This window comes from Elephas maximus, chromosome 11 (assembly GCF_024166365.1).
Source record: "Elephas maximus indicus isolate mEleMax1 chromosome 11, mEleMax1 primary haplotype, whole genome shotgun sequence".
Taxonomy (NCBI): Eukaryota; Metazoa; Chordata; class Mammalia; order Proboscidea; family Elephantidae; genus Elephas; species Elephas maximus.
Window position 1 is genome coordinate 93,388,403 of NC_064829.1, and position 13,351 is coordinate 93,401,753.

The 13,351-nt window shown below is 45.4% G+C and overlaps 1 protein-coding gene across 1 annotated transcript; it reads left to right on the top strand.

The window, feature by feature from the left end:
• Positions 1-1,716: 1,716 nt before the first annotated feature.
• Positions 1,717-12,944, top strand: LOC126086201 (cationic amino acid transporter 3-like). Its single transcript, XM_049902378.1, has 11 exons — positions 1,717-2,089; positions 4,117-4,275; positions 5,198-5,375; positions 6,134-6,246; positions 6,607-6,829; positions 9,536-9,675; positions 9,777-9,879; positions 10,399-10,580; positions 10,774-10,940; positions 12,549-12,657; positions 12,826-12,944. Exons 1-11 carry the CDS (start codon positions 1,717-1,719, stop codon positions 12,942-12,944), a joined length of 1,866 nt encoding a protein of 621 aa, XP_049758335.1.
• Positions 12,945-13,351: the final 407 nt, after the last annotated feature.

A 13,351-nucleotide genomic window follows, 5' to 3' on the forward strand; every position in this document is an offset into this window, starting at 1 on the left:
AGCACCAAGGCTCTGTGAGGGCAGAAGTCTTGTTCCAGACCAAAAATGGGCAATTGTGAATACATGGCCAATGGCCTGTGTACAATCAGACAGCTGATAAGTGGCAGAGCTGGATTGGAACCCAGGTAATTTGGCTTAAAAAAATCAGCATGTTTAGCAATCTCAATCCTCAGTATATTCCCAGAAGAAGTGAAAACAGGAACACAAAAGGAAACCTGTACACCCATGTTCATGGCAGCACCTTTCCACAACAGCCAAAAGGTGGGAACAGCCAAAATGTCCATCAACAGATGAATGAATAAACCAAATACAATACATACACACAATGGAATACTACTTAGCCTTAAAGAGAAATGAAGTTCTCATGCATGCCCCAACATGGATGAACCTTGAAAATACTACACTGAGGGAAGTCAGACAGTCATAAAAGGACAAAGCTCTCTGATCTCACCTGTATGAAATAAGCCAATATACAGAAACCGAAGATTATTAGTGGTTCCCAAGGGTGTGAGGGAGGGGAAAAAAGTTTTTTCTTAGAGGGAAACTGAGTGTATGTTAATCGTGGTAGAATGATTTGGAAAAAGATATTGAGAATAGTTGCACAACTTGGAGAATGTAATCAATGTCACTGAACTGTACTTGTATAAATTATTGAGATGGCATAGGTTTAGTTATGTATATTTTCACCACAAAGAAAAAAAATCAGCATGCTTGTTCACTCTACTAATAGCAATTAAGGAGCCTGGCAGCACAGTGGTTTAAGCACTCTGCTGCTAACTGATGTGGCAGTCTGCTTCTGTAAAGATTTATATCCTTGGACACCCTATGAGTCAGAATCAACTTGATGCCAATGGGGTAATGAATATCCTGGCCACTGTACTGCAAGCTTTATCTTGCTTCTCTTCAAGTAATTCTTCCAGGAACCTGCCAAAGTATTCAAATCCTTCCTTACATCTGAAGAACTGAGGCACAGAGATGGATGACCTACCCAATGTGTTCTTTGACCACCTGCTTCCCAGTCCATTACTCCGTGGACCTGGTCTTGTGATCAGCTCCCAGGGCCAAGGGGGAGGAGATGAGCCCTTTTTTTGGGGTCATTTTTTTTATTGTAGTAAAATATGTATAACCAAAAGCTGTCATTTTAACCATCTTCAGATGCACAATTCAATGGTATTAATTACAATCACAATGTTGTACAACCATCACCACTCTTTCCAAAGCTTTTCCATCACACCAAACACAAACTCAGTGCCCATGAATGGGATGAAAATTCTTCTTTTAAAATTTTCATTTTATTTTGTTGCTGCTGTTGAGCACATACACAGTAGAACATATACCAATTCAACAATTTCTACATGTGCAATGCAGTGACACTGATTACATTCTCTGAGTTGTGCAACCATTCTCACCTTCCTTTTCTGAATTTGTTCCTCCCCCATCAACATAAACTCACTGCCCCCTAAGGTTTCTATCTAATCTTTTGAGTCACTGTTGTTAATTTGATCCCATATAGACAGATCTTGAAAGAGCATAATGCTCAAGGCAGATGTTCTTGATCAGTTAAACTGAACTATTGCTTGGTTTTAAGAAGACTACAGGGGCTATTTTTGGTTTAAAATCTAAAGATTATCCAGGGCGATAGTTTTGGGGGTTCAGGATGAACATTATTCATGTGTTTCTGTCTTGCAGATCTTAGAATCCTCAACTCTATCTAGGATGCTGTGGCAAAAAGTTCGCCTCTTTGGCCAGAAGCTGGTCCGCAGGCGCCCCCTGGAGGCAAGCAAGGGGTCTGAGGGTGGCCTGGACCGTTGCCTGACCACAATGGATCTGGTGGCCCTGGGTGTGGGCAGTACCCTGGGAGCAGGCGTATACGTCCTGGCTGGTGAAGTGGCCAGGGACAAAGCTGGACCAGCGATCATCATCTGCTTTTTGGTAGCCGCCGTCTCTACTATGTTGGCTGGGCTGTGCTATGCAGAGTTTGGGGCCCGGGTCCCCTGCTCTGGTTCAGCGTATCTCTACAGCTATGTCACAGTGGGCGAACTGTGGGCCTTCACCACTGGCTGGAACCTCATACTCTCCTATGTCATTGGTGAGATGCTGAGGGAGGGGTTTAGGTACGGGGGGAACATGGGACTTGGGGTCAAGAGACAGGTCCCCAGATGACACAAACAGTGTGCGCTTGGCTACTAACCTAAAGGTTGGTGGTTTCAACCCACCCAGAGATGCGGAAGAAAGGACGGGCAATCTGCTTCCAAAAAGTCACAGCCAAGAGAACCCTATGGAGCACCGTTCCACTCTGTAACACATGGACTTGTTATGAGTCAGAATCATCTCAACAACTGGTTTTTTTGGGTGAAGAGAATGAGGGGCAATTGGAGAAGTTGGAGTGGTCTTCACTTTCATTCCTGAACACTCTGTTATCCACTTCAGAAGGGGTTGTGGTGGGGAGAGGCCCCCAAAACCTCATTCTGCTCAATTCTGTCCTATCTTCCTTAATGAACAAAAAAACTGAGATGGAAATGGGAATAGTAGGAAGTGGGGAGAGTTCTTGTGGGCAAGGGAGAGACCTGTTCTACCAGGCTCACCTTCACCCCGTTTTGAAGTCTTTGCTCAGCTGTCATCTTTGTGAGATTTTTCCGACTACCCAGTTTAAGGAGTCCGTGGGAGGCACAAACGTTAGATGTAAAATACTTTGCTGCTAGCCGAAATGTTGGTGATTCGAAGCCACCCTGAGGTGCCTTAGTTATGAAAGACAGGTCTGGCAATCTGCTTCTGGAAGGTCACAGCCTTGAAAACCCTATGGAGCGCAGCTCTACTCTGCACACATGGGGTTGCCAGGAGTCGGAGTCAACTCCATGGCAACTGGATGTGGTTTATAGAAAACCTCAGCACCAAGCACTTTGCATGCCTTCTTATATCACTGAATCCTCACAGTGTCATCAGGAGAAAAGTGTTTTTACCACTTTCATTCATCAGAGCAGGAAGCTGATGGCCAGAAAGGGCAAATGAACCAGCCTGGGTCACCCAGCCTGGAAGGGGCTGAACCAGGGCAAAACTTACTTCTGCCTGTGTTTTGACCCCAGCTCGCAGTCCCGCAACTCCATCTACCCAGTTCTGGGGAAGGCAGGCCCTAGGGGAGAGTCAGGGACATGTCACCATCATCCCTGCTCATTAGAAGCTTCCAGACCAACTGGGTCAGGTAATATAGTGAGGCATATGGCATGTCCTGGGAATCTCTAAGGCTTGTACAAACAGTTGATGTGCTCAACTGTACAATTGGCTGCTCAAACTTAGGAAAAGGCACCTCATAAAACAGGCCTGGCAATCTGCTTCTGAAAGGTCATAGCCTTGAAAACCCTACGGAGTGCAGTTCTACTCTGCACACATGGGGTCGCCATGAGTCGGATGCGACTTGATGGCAACTAACAACAACAACCAAATTTAAAATTTCAACCCTGATCTCCTCATCCTACTTCCCTGTTTTTCTTTCCCTCCATAGCATTTATCTCCTTCTAACATACTAAAGGAACCCCTGGGTGGTACAAATGGTTAAGGGCTCAGCTAGTAACCAAAAGGTTGGCAGTTCAAATCCACCCACAGGTGTCTCAGAAGAAAGGCCTGGAGATCTGCTTCCAAAAAACCAGCTGTTGAAAACCCTGCAGAGCGCAGTTCTACTCTGACACACGTGGAGTTGCTATGAGTTTGAGTCGACCCGAGGGCAACTGGTTTTTTTTTTTTTTTTTTTAACATACTAAATAGTTGACTAATTTGCTAACCATGTGCTCCCCTTCCCTTCCATGAAAACAGACTCTGAGATTAGGTATTTAGTAGGTTTGTTTCAATAATATAGGCCATGCCACAGAGTGTTGTTGGGTGCTATCAAATCCATTTTTGACTCATAGCAACCCCATGACAGAGTAGAATTGCTCCCATAGAGTTTTCTGAGCTGTAAGCTTTATGGGAGCAGATTGCCAGGTCTTTTTCCCATGGAGTCACTGGGTAGGTTTCAATCACGAAACTTTCAGTTAGTAGCTGAGTGCTTAACCACTGTGTCACGAGGGCTCCTTTGTCACATAGTCAGGGTTCAGTGAATATAAATGAATGTTCCTCCCGCAGGTGCCGCCAGTGTCGCCAGGGCCTGGAGTGCTACCTTGGACAGCCTGGTTGGGAACCGCATCTCCCAGGCCCTGCAGGACAGTTTTCCTCTGCAAGTGCCCCATGTCCTGGCCAAGTATCCAGACTTCTTCGCCCTGAGCCTGGTGCTGCTGCTTACTGGTAAGGAAGGGCCAAGGATTGGATGGGAAGAGTTGGAGAGCTGGAGAGGGAAATGCTTGTCGGGTGGTAAAGCTGCTGGGTGGGCTCAAACTGCCAACCTTTCAGTTAGGAGCTGAGCACTTAAGTGTGTGCCACCAGGGCTTCTTGGGAAAAGTTGCAGTTGGTAAAAATGGTAGAGAGATCAGAAGCTGGGAAAGAAGGATCTGCAGCATGACAGACAGGAAGGCAAGCCTTAGACCATTGTTGTTCGACCTTCGCTTTGGTGTGGGGGCCTGTCTTGTGTAGTGTAGGATGTCTGGAAACATCTCTGGCCTCCACCCACTAGGTGCCAATGGTGCCCGCTCCCTAGTTGTGACAAGCAAAAATGTCTCCATGAATGGATAAACAAAATGTAGTCTATCCATACAACGCAATACTAGTTATCCATAAAGAGAAATGGGGTCCTGATGCATGCCACAACATGGATGAACCTTGAAAACATCAGGCTGAGCAAAATAAATCAGCGGCAAAAGGACAAATACTGTATGATCTCACTTATATGAAAGAAGCAAATATATAGTAACTGAAGATTATTAGTGGTTACCAGGGATGGGAGGGAAGGAGAAAGGGAGGAGTTTTTGTTAGGAGTCATTGGGCTTACCTGGAATGGTGGTGGAATGATTTGGAAAAGGACCAGCAAGAATGGTGGCACAACTTGAGGCATGTCATCAAGTCACTGAATTGTACATATGGAGGTTGTTAAATTGGCGGGTGTTTTGTTGCATGTATTTTTACCACTATTAAAAAAAAATGTCTCTAGACATTGCTAAATGTCCTTTGGGAAGCAAAATCGCCTCCAGATAAGGACCACTGACATAGACTAAAAAGCTTCTTTCTCTGTACTGAGACCAAAGTTATTTATTTAATTCCATCTTTTCCACAGGATTACTGGCTCTGGGAGCGAGTGAGTCAGCCCTGGTTACCAAAGTGTTCACAGGCATGAACCTTTTGGTTCTCAGCTTTGTCATCCTCTCTGGTTTCATTAAAGGAGATCTGCATAACTGGAAGCTCAGGGAACAGGACTACAACCAGAGCATGCCTGGACCTAATGACACCTCTAGGTTAGGAGGAGCATGCCTGGCCACAGTAGCAGTGGCTGCAGAGCTGGAAATATGATGGGAAGTGGGGGCATTTGAAGGAGCCAGGTGGCCCAACAGTTAAGCTCTTGGCTGCTAACCAAAAGGCTGGCCGTTTGAACCCACCCAGCAGCTCTGCAGGAGAAAAACCTGGAGATCTGCTTCCATAAAGATTGTTGTTGTTGTTGAGTGCCGCCCTGTACCATCATTACCACCATTGCTATGTTTGAGCCTATGGTGGCAGCCACTGTGTCAACTCATCTCTTTGAGGGTCTTCTTCTTTTTCACTGACCCTCTACTTTTCCAAGCATGATGTGCTTCTTCAAGGACTGGTCCCTCCTGATAACATGCATCAAAATTACAATGTTGGCAGAGAATTTTGAATATACCAGGGACTGCCAGAAGAATGAACAAATGTGTCTTCGAAGAAATACAGCCAGAAGGCTCCTTAGAAGAGAGGATGGCGAGACTTTATTTCACTTACTTTGGACATGTCATCAGGAGGGACCAGTCCCTGAAGGAGGGCATCATGCCATAAAGATTTCAGCCAAGAAAACCCCATGGGACAGTTCTACTCTGTCACATGGTATCACTGTAAGCTGAAAATCAACAATAAGGGGGATTTGGATCCAGACGGTGGTGGTGGCAGGGATGGGACCCTAGGGCTGTGATATTAACTGAGCAGTCCAGCAGAGATGCTAAACACACCTCACCCATGTTTCTCGTTCCTTTTCTCACCATAGCTTAGGTCCTCTGGGCTCTGGTGGATTTATGCCTTTTGGCTTTGAAGGGATTCTCCACGGAGCAGCTACATGTTTCTTTGCATTTGCTGGTTTTGATTGCATTGCCACTACAGGTAACAATGGTCATTTGGTTCCATCAGGGCTTTGGGCACAGTTTGGCCTGCCAGTATTGGACTGCGTAGATTTGGCAGAAGGCTTGCCTGATTTGGGGGATGAAAGAGGGAAGATTTGAGCCCTAGTGGGGCAATGGTTAAGTGCTCAGCTGCTAACAGAAGGGTTGACGGTTCTAACCCACTCAGCATCTACACAGGAGAAGGACCTGGAGATCTGCTCTGTAAAGATGACAGCTTAGGAAACCCTATAGGGCAGTTCTACTCTGTCACATGGTGTCTCCGTGCCCCTGCAAGAGGGAAGATTTTGTGCCTTTACCTCAGTGTGTTTTCCTGACCAACACTTTAACGCCCATCCTATAGGGGAAGAAGCTCGGAATCCTCAGCGATCCATCCCCCTGGGCATCGTATTCTCGATCTTCATCTGCTTTCTGGCATATTTTGGCGTCTCTGCAGCACTCACTCTCATGATGCCTTACTACCAGATCCATCCTGAGAGCCCCTTGCCGGCGGCTTTTCTCTATGTTGGATGGGCCCCTGCCAGATATTTGGTGGCTGTTGGCTCCCTCAGTGCCCTTTCATCCAGGTCAGTGTCAAAAGGTTTTCTCGGTCTACTCTCACTGTCAGGTATCCCAGCCCTCGAAATTGTGGGGTGAGAGGAAAAGACACCTTTCTCCACATAAGTTAAGGAGCAGAAGTTCCAACCACCAGAAGAGATGCCTTCCTCAACATAGGCTGGGGAGAAGTTCCAGTCATCTCATGCCTTTTTTTTTTTAATTAAAAAACATACACAGCAACACTACAACTTCCACGTTTACAACTCGGTAACATTGATTCCATTTTTCATGTTGTGCCACCATTCTCGTTATCCTCATCCAAAATATTCCATATCCACTGTCATAAACTCAATGTCCCCCAAACAAAAACTTCTTTTCCCCTCCCTCCCACCGCTAGTAACCACTAATAATCTTTGGTTTCTATATATTTACTTTATATAAGTGAATTCATACAGAATTTGTTGTTTTGCACCAGACTTATTTCTCTCAGCATGTTTTCAAGGTTCATCCATGTCGTGGCTTGCAACAGGACTTCATTTCTCTTTACCATTGCACAGTATTCCATTGTATGTATATGCAGTGCAGTGAAATACTTAATATGGCCCTTTAAGCTATGCATGGTCTTATAACTCCCACACAAAGATTGCATGTGACTGTGCAAATAAGATAATCGTGGCCTACCAAGGAGACTGGTCAGTTTTACCATCCTGCTAGGCTTAAGACAGCCAATTCCAGAGCAGAAGGGGTACCTCTCTACCATCAAAAAAGAAGACCCAGGAGTGGAGTGCATACTTTGCACCCAAGGTCCCTGTGCTGAGAACCTCCTAGACCCAGGAAACAGTGAGCTGTAACACCAGAGATGGCATGAGATGGTGAGAAACGGTGGAAGCAGAACAAGAAGGCTGGTGTGGTGGGCAAGGATCAAGGAGTCCACTGTGCGTGTGCTGACCCACAGAGAAAGAGAGCTGAGAGCCTTCGTTCCGCAGGAGGCTTCCTGGCATAGTGGGATGCCTCCAGGCACTTTTTGGTGGAGCTGGGCTTGCTGACCTAAGGAGTGAGAGAGCCGAATGCCTTTGGGCAGGAGGCTTCCTGGCTAAGTGGGGTGCTTCTGGGCACTTAACGGTGGAGTTAAAAGTTTTGTACCAACAGGACAAAGTCCAGGCTCAAGCAGAGCTAATGGCCAAGGGCCAAGAGTCAAGGCCTGTCCTGAAGGGCCTGAGAAGAGCCTGTCCTTAGGGAGCCAAGAGAAGCTTGTCTTCAGGGGGCTTAGAAGAACCTGTCCCAGAAGGCTGAAGGAGCCCTCCAGGTCCAAGAGGAGATGAGAGAGCTATCCTGCACTGAAGAAGTGTGACTTTGCCTACATGCTTTCTGATCCTGATCCTGAATTGTAGCCTATTGATCTGATCTCAAGTTACGACCTATTACTTCCCTAAAACCAAAACCAAACCCAAAGCCATCGACTCAATTCTGATTCATAGCGAACCTACAGGAAAGTAGAATTGCCCCATAGGGTTTCTGTTATGGATTGAATTGCATCCCCCTAAAATGTGTGTCAACTTGGCTAGGCCATGATTCCCAGTATTGTGTGGTTGTCTTCCATTTTGTGATTTGATGTCCTATGTGCTGTAAATCATAACCTCTATGATGTTAATGAAGCAGGATTAGAGGTAATTATGTTAATGAGGCAGGACTCAATCTACAGGATTAGGTTGTATCTTGAGTCAGTCCCTTTTGAGATATAAAAGAGAGAAGCAGGGCGGAGAGGGGTGTCATACCACCAAGATAGAAGTGCCTATAGCAGAGTGGATCCTTTGGACCTGGGGTCCCTCGGCCAAGAAGCTCCTAAACTAGAGGAAGACTGATGACAAGGACTTTCCTCTAGAACCGACACAGAGAGAAAACCATCCCCTGGAACTGGTGCCGTGAATTTTGACTTCTAGCCTTCTAGACTGTGAGGGAATAAATCCGTTTGTTAAAGCCATCCACTTATGGTATTTTTGTTATGGCAGCACTAGATAACTAAGACAGTTTCCAAGACTGTAAATTTTTAGGGTAGCAGACTGTCATTTTTCTGTTGTGGAGTGACTGGTGGGTTTGAACCACTGACCTCTTAGCTGATGCGCGCTTAGCTGCTGTACCACCAGGGCTCCTGTGTTGCTTCCCTAATAAGCCCCATAATCGTGACTATTGCCTGTAAGTTATGTGTGGCCATTGCAATGGATTATTGAACCCAGCAGAGAAGTAGAGAGTGCCATGGGACGGATGGCTGGTGTCAGAATTGGAAAAAAGGCTGGAGAGAAGGAGGTATGTCAGACCTCTGCCTCATAGGAATCAGCCTTGGGCTGATGTTGGTCTTGATTCTCTCCCCTTGTGAAGTTAGACAAGGTAAGAAGCCAAAGCCATTTTTACAGTATGTATTGTTTATCCATTCATCTGTTGATGGACATTTAGGTGGTTTCTACCTTTTGGCTATTGTGAAAAGTGCTACAATGAATGTTCCTGCTTTCACTTATTCTGGGTGTTTAACCAGGAGTGGGATTGCTGGGTCACATGATAGCTCTTTGTTCAATTATTGAGGAACCACCAAACCGTTTTTCACAGCAGCTGCACCGTTTTACATTCCCACCACCAATGGATGAGTGTTCCAGTTTCTCACAACCTATCCAACACTTGTTAGTTTCCACTCCCCTAATGCTTTTACATATCCCCACATGCGTTCTCATTTTCTTCTCTAGCCTCCTGGGTGCCATGTTCCCCATACCTCGGGTGATCTATGCAATGGCAGAGGATGGACTCCTTTTTCGAAGTCTCGCCCGGATCCATGCCCGTACACATACCCCTGTCATGGCGACCCTGGTCTCTGGAATCATTGCAGGTGGAATAAAATCTGCATCTTCTTTTTATCAATGTCCTTGACTTGGATACTTCCAGTAGTTTCTTACTCTCCACCTCTTTTTTCTTGTCCTTTAATTCTAGCACTCATGGCATTCGTCTTTGAGCTCAGTGATCTTGTGGACCTCACATCAATTGGGACTCTGCTTTCTTACTCCATGGTGGCCTTTTCTGTTCTAGTCCTCAGGTGAGACTTTTATTGGGGGTCTTAGACTCATGGGGATTCCGGGGGGGGGCTAATCCTCCTCCGGAAACCCTGGTGGCATAGTGGTTAAGTGCTACTGCACTAACCAGAAGGTCAGCAGTTTGAGTCCATCAGGCGCTCCTTGGAAACTCTATGGGGCAGTTCTACTCTGTCCTACAGGGTCGCTATGAGTCAGAATCGACTTGAAGGCAGGGGGTTTTGATGGGAATCTTTCTCCTCTTCTGCCTTCATGCCGACTCCTAAGTATACTGTCACACTTAGGTTGGGGAATAGGGTGGATTAGGCTGTCTGATATTGAATGAGTTGAGGTTGTTAGGTGCCATCAAGTTGATCTCAGCTCATAATGTCCCCATGTGACAGAGCAGAACTACCTCACAGGATTTTCCTGGCTGTAATCTTTACTCTGGCTGTAATCTTTATGGGAGCAGATCACCAGGTCTTTCTTCTGCAGAGCCACTGGGTAGATTCAAAGTGAATATTTCCTTAATACCTTTAATTCAGGTACCAGCCAGACCAGAAGTTAAGCAAGAATGAGGCAACAGAGGTGGAAACATTTGAGATGAATTCTCTTCCAAAGCCATTGGAATCTGTACCTCAAGCGGCAGAGAGTCTGCATTGCTCCATCACTACCATCTCCTCTTTGAAATCTGGGCGGATTGTCTATGGTTGTGCCTCTCTGCTTGGTGAGCAATGGGGTTTCTCTTTGGAGTGTTCTGAAATTAAAAGGATGGGGTGGGACTGTGTGGTACTGAGGAGGCATCTTGGAGAGATGATGGCCCTTTGATATGGGCAGTTTTGGGGTTGGATAGGGGCCAAGGTCTTTACATATTTGACTTCTAGAGTTGGACCTGATCTCTCCCAATTTGACCCTTGCAGTCATACTGCTGATGGTCCTGTGCCTGATACTGGCCAAAAGGCTCAGACATCTATTCTCTGGGGACCCAGTTTATACAACAGTGGCTGTGCTGCTGCTGGTGTTCATTACTGGGATCACTTTCATCATTTGGAGACAGCCCCAGGACTCTACCGCTCTCCACTTCAAGGTTAGTGATCTTCTTTATATTCACAAACTACCCACCTTGAGTAAATGAACTCTGCGAGCTCTGAAGTCTAACAAGTCCATAAACATTTAAATATATAACTTATTTTTGTTATTGTTGTTGAGAATATGCACACATCATACACCAATTCAACAGTTGTGACACGTACAATTCAGTGACCTTGATTACATTCCTCAAGTTGTGTGATCATTCTCACCCTCTCTCTTAGTCATCTAGTGCTGCTATAACAGAAATACCACATGTGGATGGGTTTAACAAAGAGAAGTTTATTCTCTCACAGTCCAGTAGGCTACAAGTCTGAATTCAGGGCGCCGTCTCCAGGGGAAGGCTTTCTCTCTATGCTGGCTCTGGAGGAAGGTCCTTGCCATCACTCTTCCCTTGGTCTGGGAGCATCTCAGCACAGGAACGTCAGGTCCAAAGGATGTGCTCTGCTCTCTGCGCGGCCTTCTTGGTGGTATGAGATTCCCATGTCTATCTGCTTGCTTTTATATCTCAAAAGAGATTGGCTTAAAACACTACCTAATCTTGCAGATCTCATCAGTATAACTGCGGATAATCCATCTTATTTCGCCATGATCGGATTTACGACACATAGGGAAATCACATAAAATGGTGGATAGCCACACAATGCTGAGAATCATGGCCCCGCTAAGTTGACAGATATTTTTGGGGGACACAATTCAATCTGTGACACCCTCCTTTTCCCAGTTGTTCCTCTTCCATTAACATAAACTCATTCCCCCCTAAGTTTCCTATCTAATGTTTCGAGTTGCTGTTGTCAGCTTGATCCCGTATAGATAGATCTTAAAAGAGCACAACACTCAAGGCAGACATTCTTTTTTTTTTTTTTTTTAATTGTGTTTTAAGAGAAGGCAGACATTCTTGACCAGTTAAGAAAAACTGGTTTTAAGAAGACTTCAGGGGTATTTTTGCTTAAGGTTTAAAGATTATATCAGGGCAACAGATTCAGGGGTTCATCCGGCTTCCATGGCTCCAGAAAACTGGATTCCACTAGAACTGGAAAATCTGTTCCTCATATCACCCCATTTGATCAGGATTCTTCTATAGAATCTTTTTTTTTTCTTCTTCTTCTATGGTGTCTTTGACCAAAATGTTCAGTAATAGTAGCTGGCCACCATCCAGTTCTCCTGGGCTCACAGCAAAGGAGCCAGTTGAGTCCATAAGCATTTTTCAGTGGCCCAGGAAAAGGGGAGGTGAGAAAGCCAATGGGTCATTCCCTGACCGCCCCCCCCAACTCCGTTTTTTACTAGCTTCATCTTCCAATGCCTGTCTCTTCTGGACAGATAATGGGATACTCAGTATGAAGCAGCACTGGAATATGAATATTAGATTTAGCCACAGGGGTGTTGTAGGTGATGCCAGCTACAGTGTTCCCAGTGAACTTCTGAAGGTCAAAGCCAGTTTGCGGTGGGTTGACTTCATAGGTGCTGAGAAAATAAAACACTGGAGAACGGATGACCGATCCACAGCTTGAGTTAGACTGGAGTGTTCCTTCCTCCCAAGTGGAGTAGGGGATCTCCCTTCCAGACTTCTGTGATAAGTTTAGGTATTAATTGACTTTTCACACAGGTCCCTGCTTTGCCTTTCCTCCCACTGGTGAGCATCTCTGTAAATGTTTACTTGATGATGCAGTTGAACTCTGGGACCTGGGTCCGATTCGGAATCTGGATAGTGATTGGTAAGTGGCTTCCTGGGGAAAAGAGGGCCCTTGGGTGATTGAGGCAAACATTCTTACCATCACCTTTCCCTAAAACTGTCTCAGACACCATAAGGATGAGGCCTATTGAGTATTTGTAAGTAGGGAGAATGACTACTTTCTCACCTCTTTGCCTCATTTCCCTACTAGGATTTGCTATATATTTTGGATATGGGATCCGACACAGCCTAAAGAAGAGTGACCAACAGCTGACAACCTCAAGCTCTCAAACTGTTAATGAAAACATCCCTAGTGCTGAATTGGCCTAAAGACAAAACTAGATGCCACATGGAATCCCTCCACCACACTGGATGTTTCTTTCGGCTCAGAGAGTAAAGTTTTAATTTCCATAGAGTGGTGGTGATGGGGGTGTTTAGAGCCTTCTATTTATCTCTAGTAGACAAAATGTCTTTAATGTTGTATAATTTTTAAGTAAAACATTAAAAGTACATATGTATTCAATAAGCAACATCTTGATAAATGGAGAAAAGATTGAAGTTGTCAAGGATTTCACTTTACTTGGATCCACAATCAACACCCATGGAAACAGCAGTCAGGAAATCAAAAGACGCATTGCATTGGGCAAATCTGCTGCAAAGGACCTCTTTAAAGTTTTGAAAAGCAAAGATATCACCTTGAAGACTAAGGTACGCCTGACCCAAGCCATGGTATTTTC

Bases quoted from the DNA above. Each gene is read 5' to 3' on its own strand.
- LOC126086201 (XM_049902378.1), top strand. From the start codon at position 1,717: ATGCTGTGGCAAAAAGTTCGCCTCTTTGGCCAGAAGCTGGTCCGCAGG. The intron at 4,276-5,197 runs GTAAGGAAGGGC...TCTTTTCCACAG, and splicing joins CCTGGTGCTGCTGCTTACTG to GATTACTGGCTCTGGGAGCG. The intron at 6,247-6,606 runs GTAACAATGGTC...CCCATCCTATAG, and splicing joins TGATTGCATTGCCACTACAG to GGGAAGAAGCTCGGAATCCT.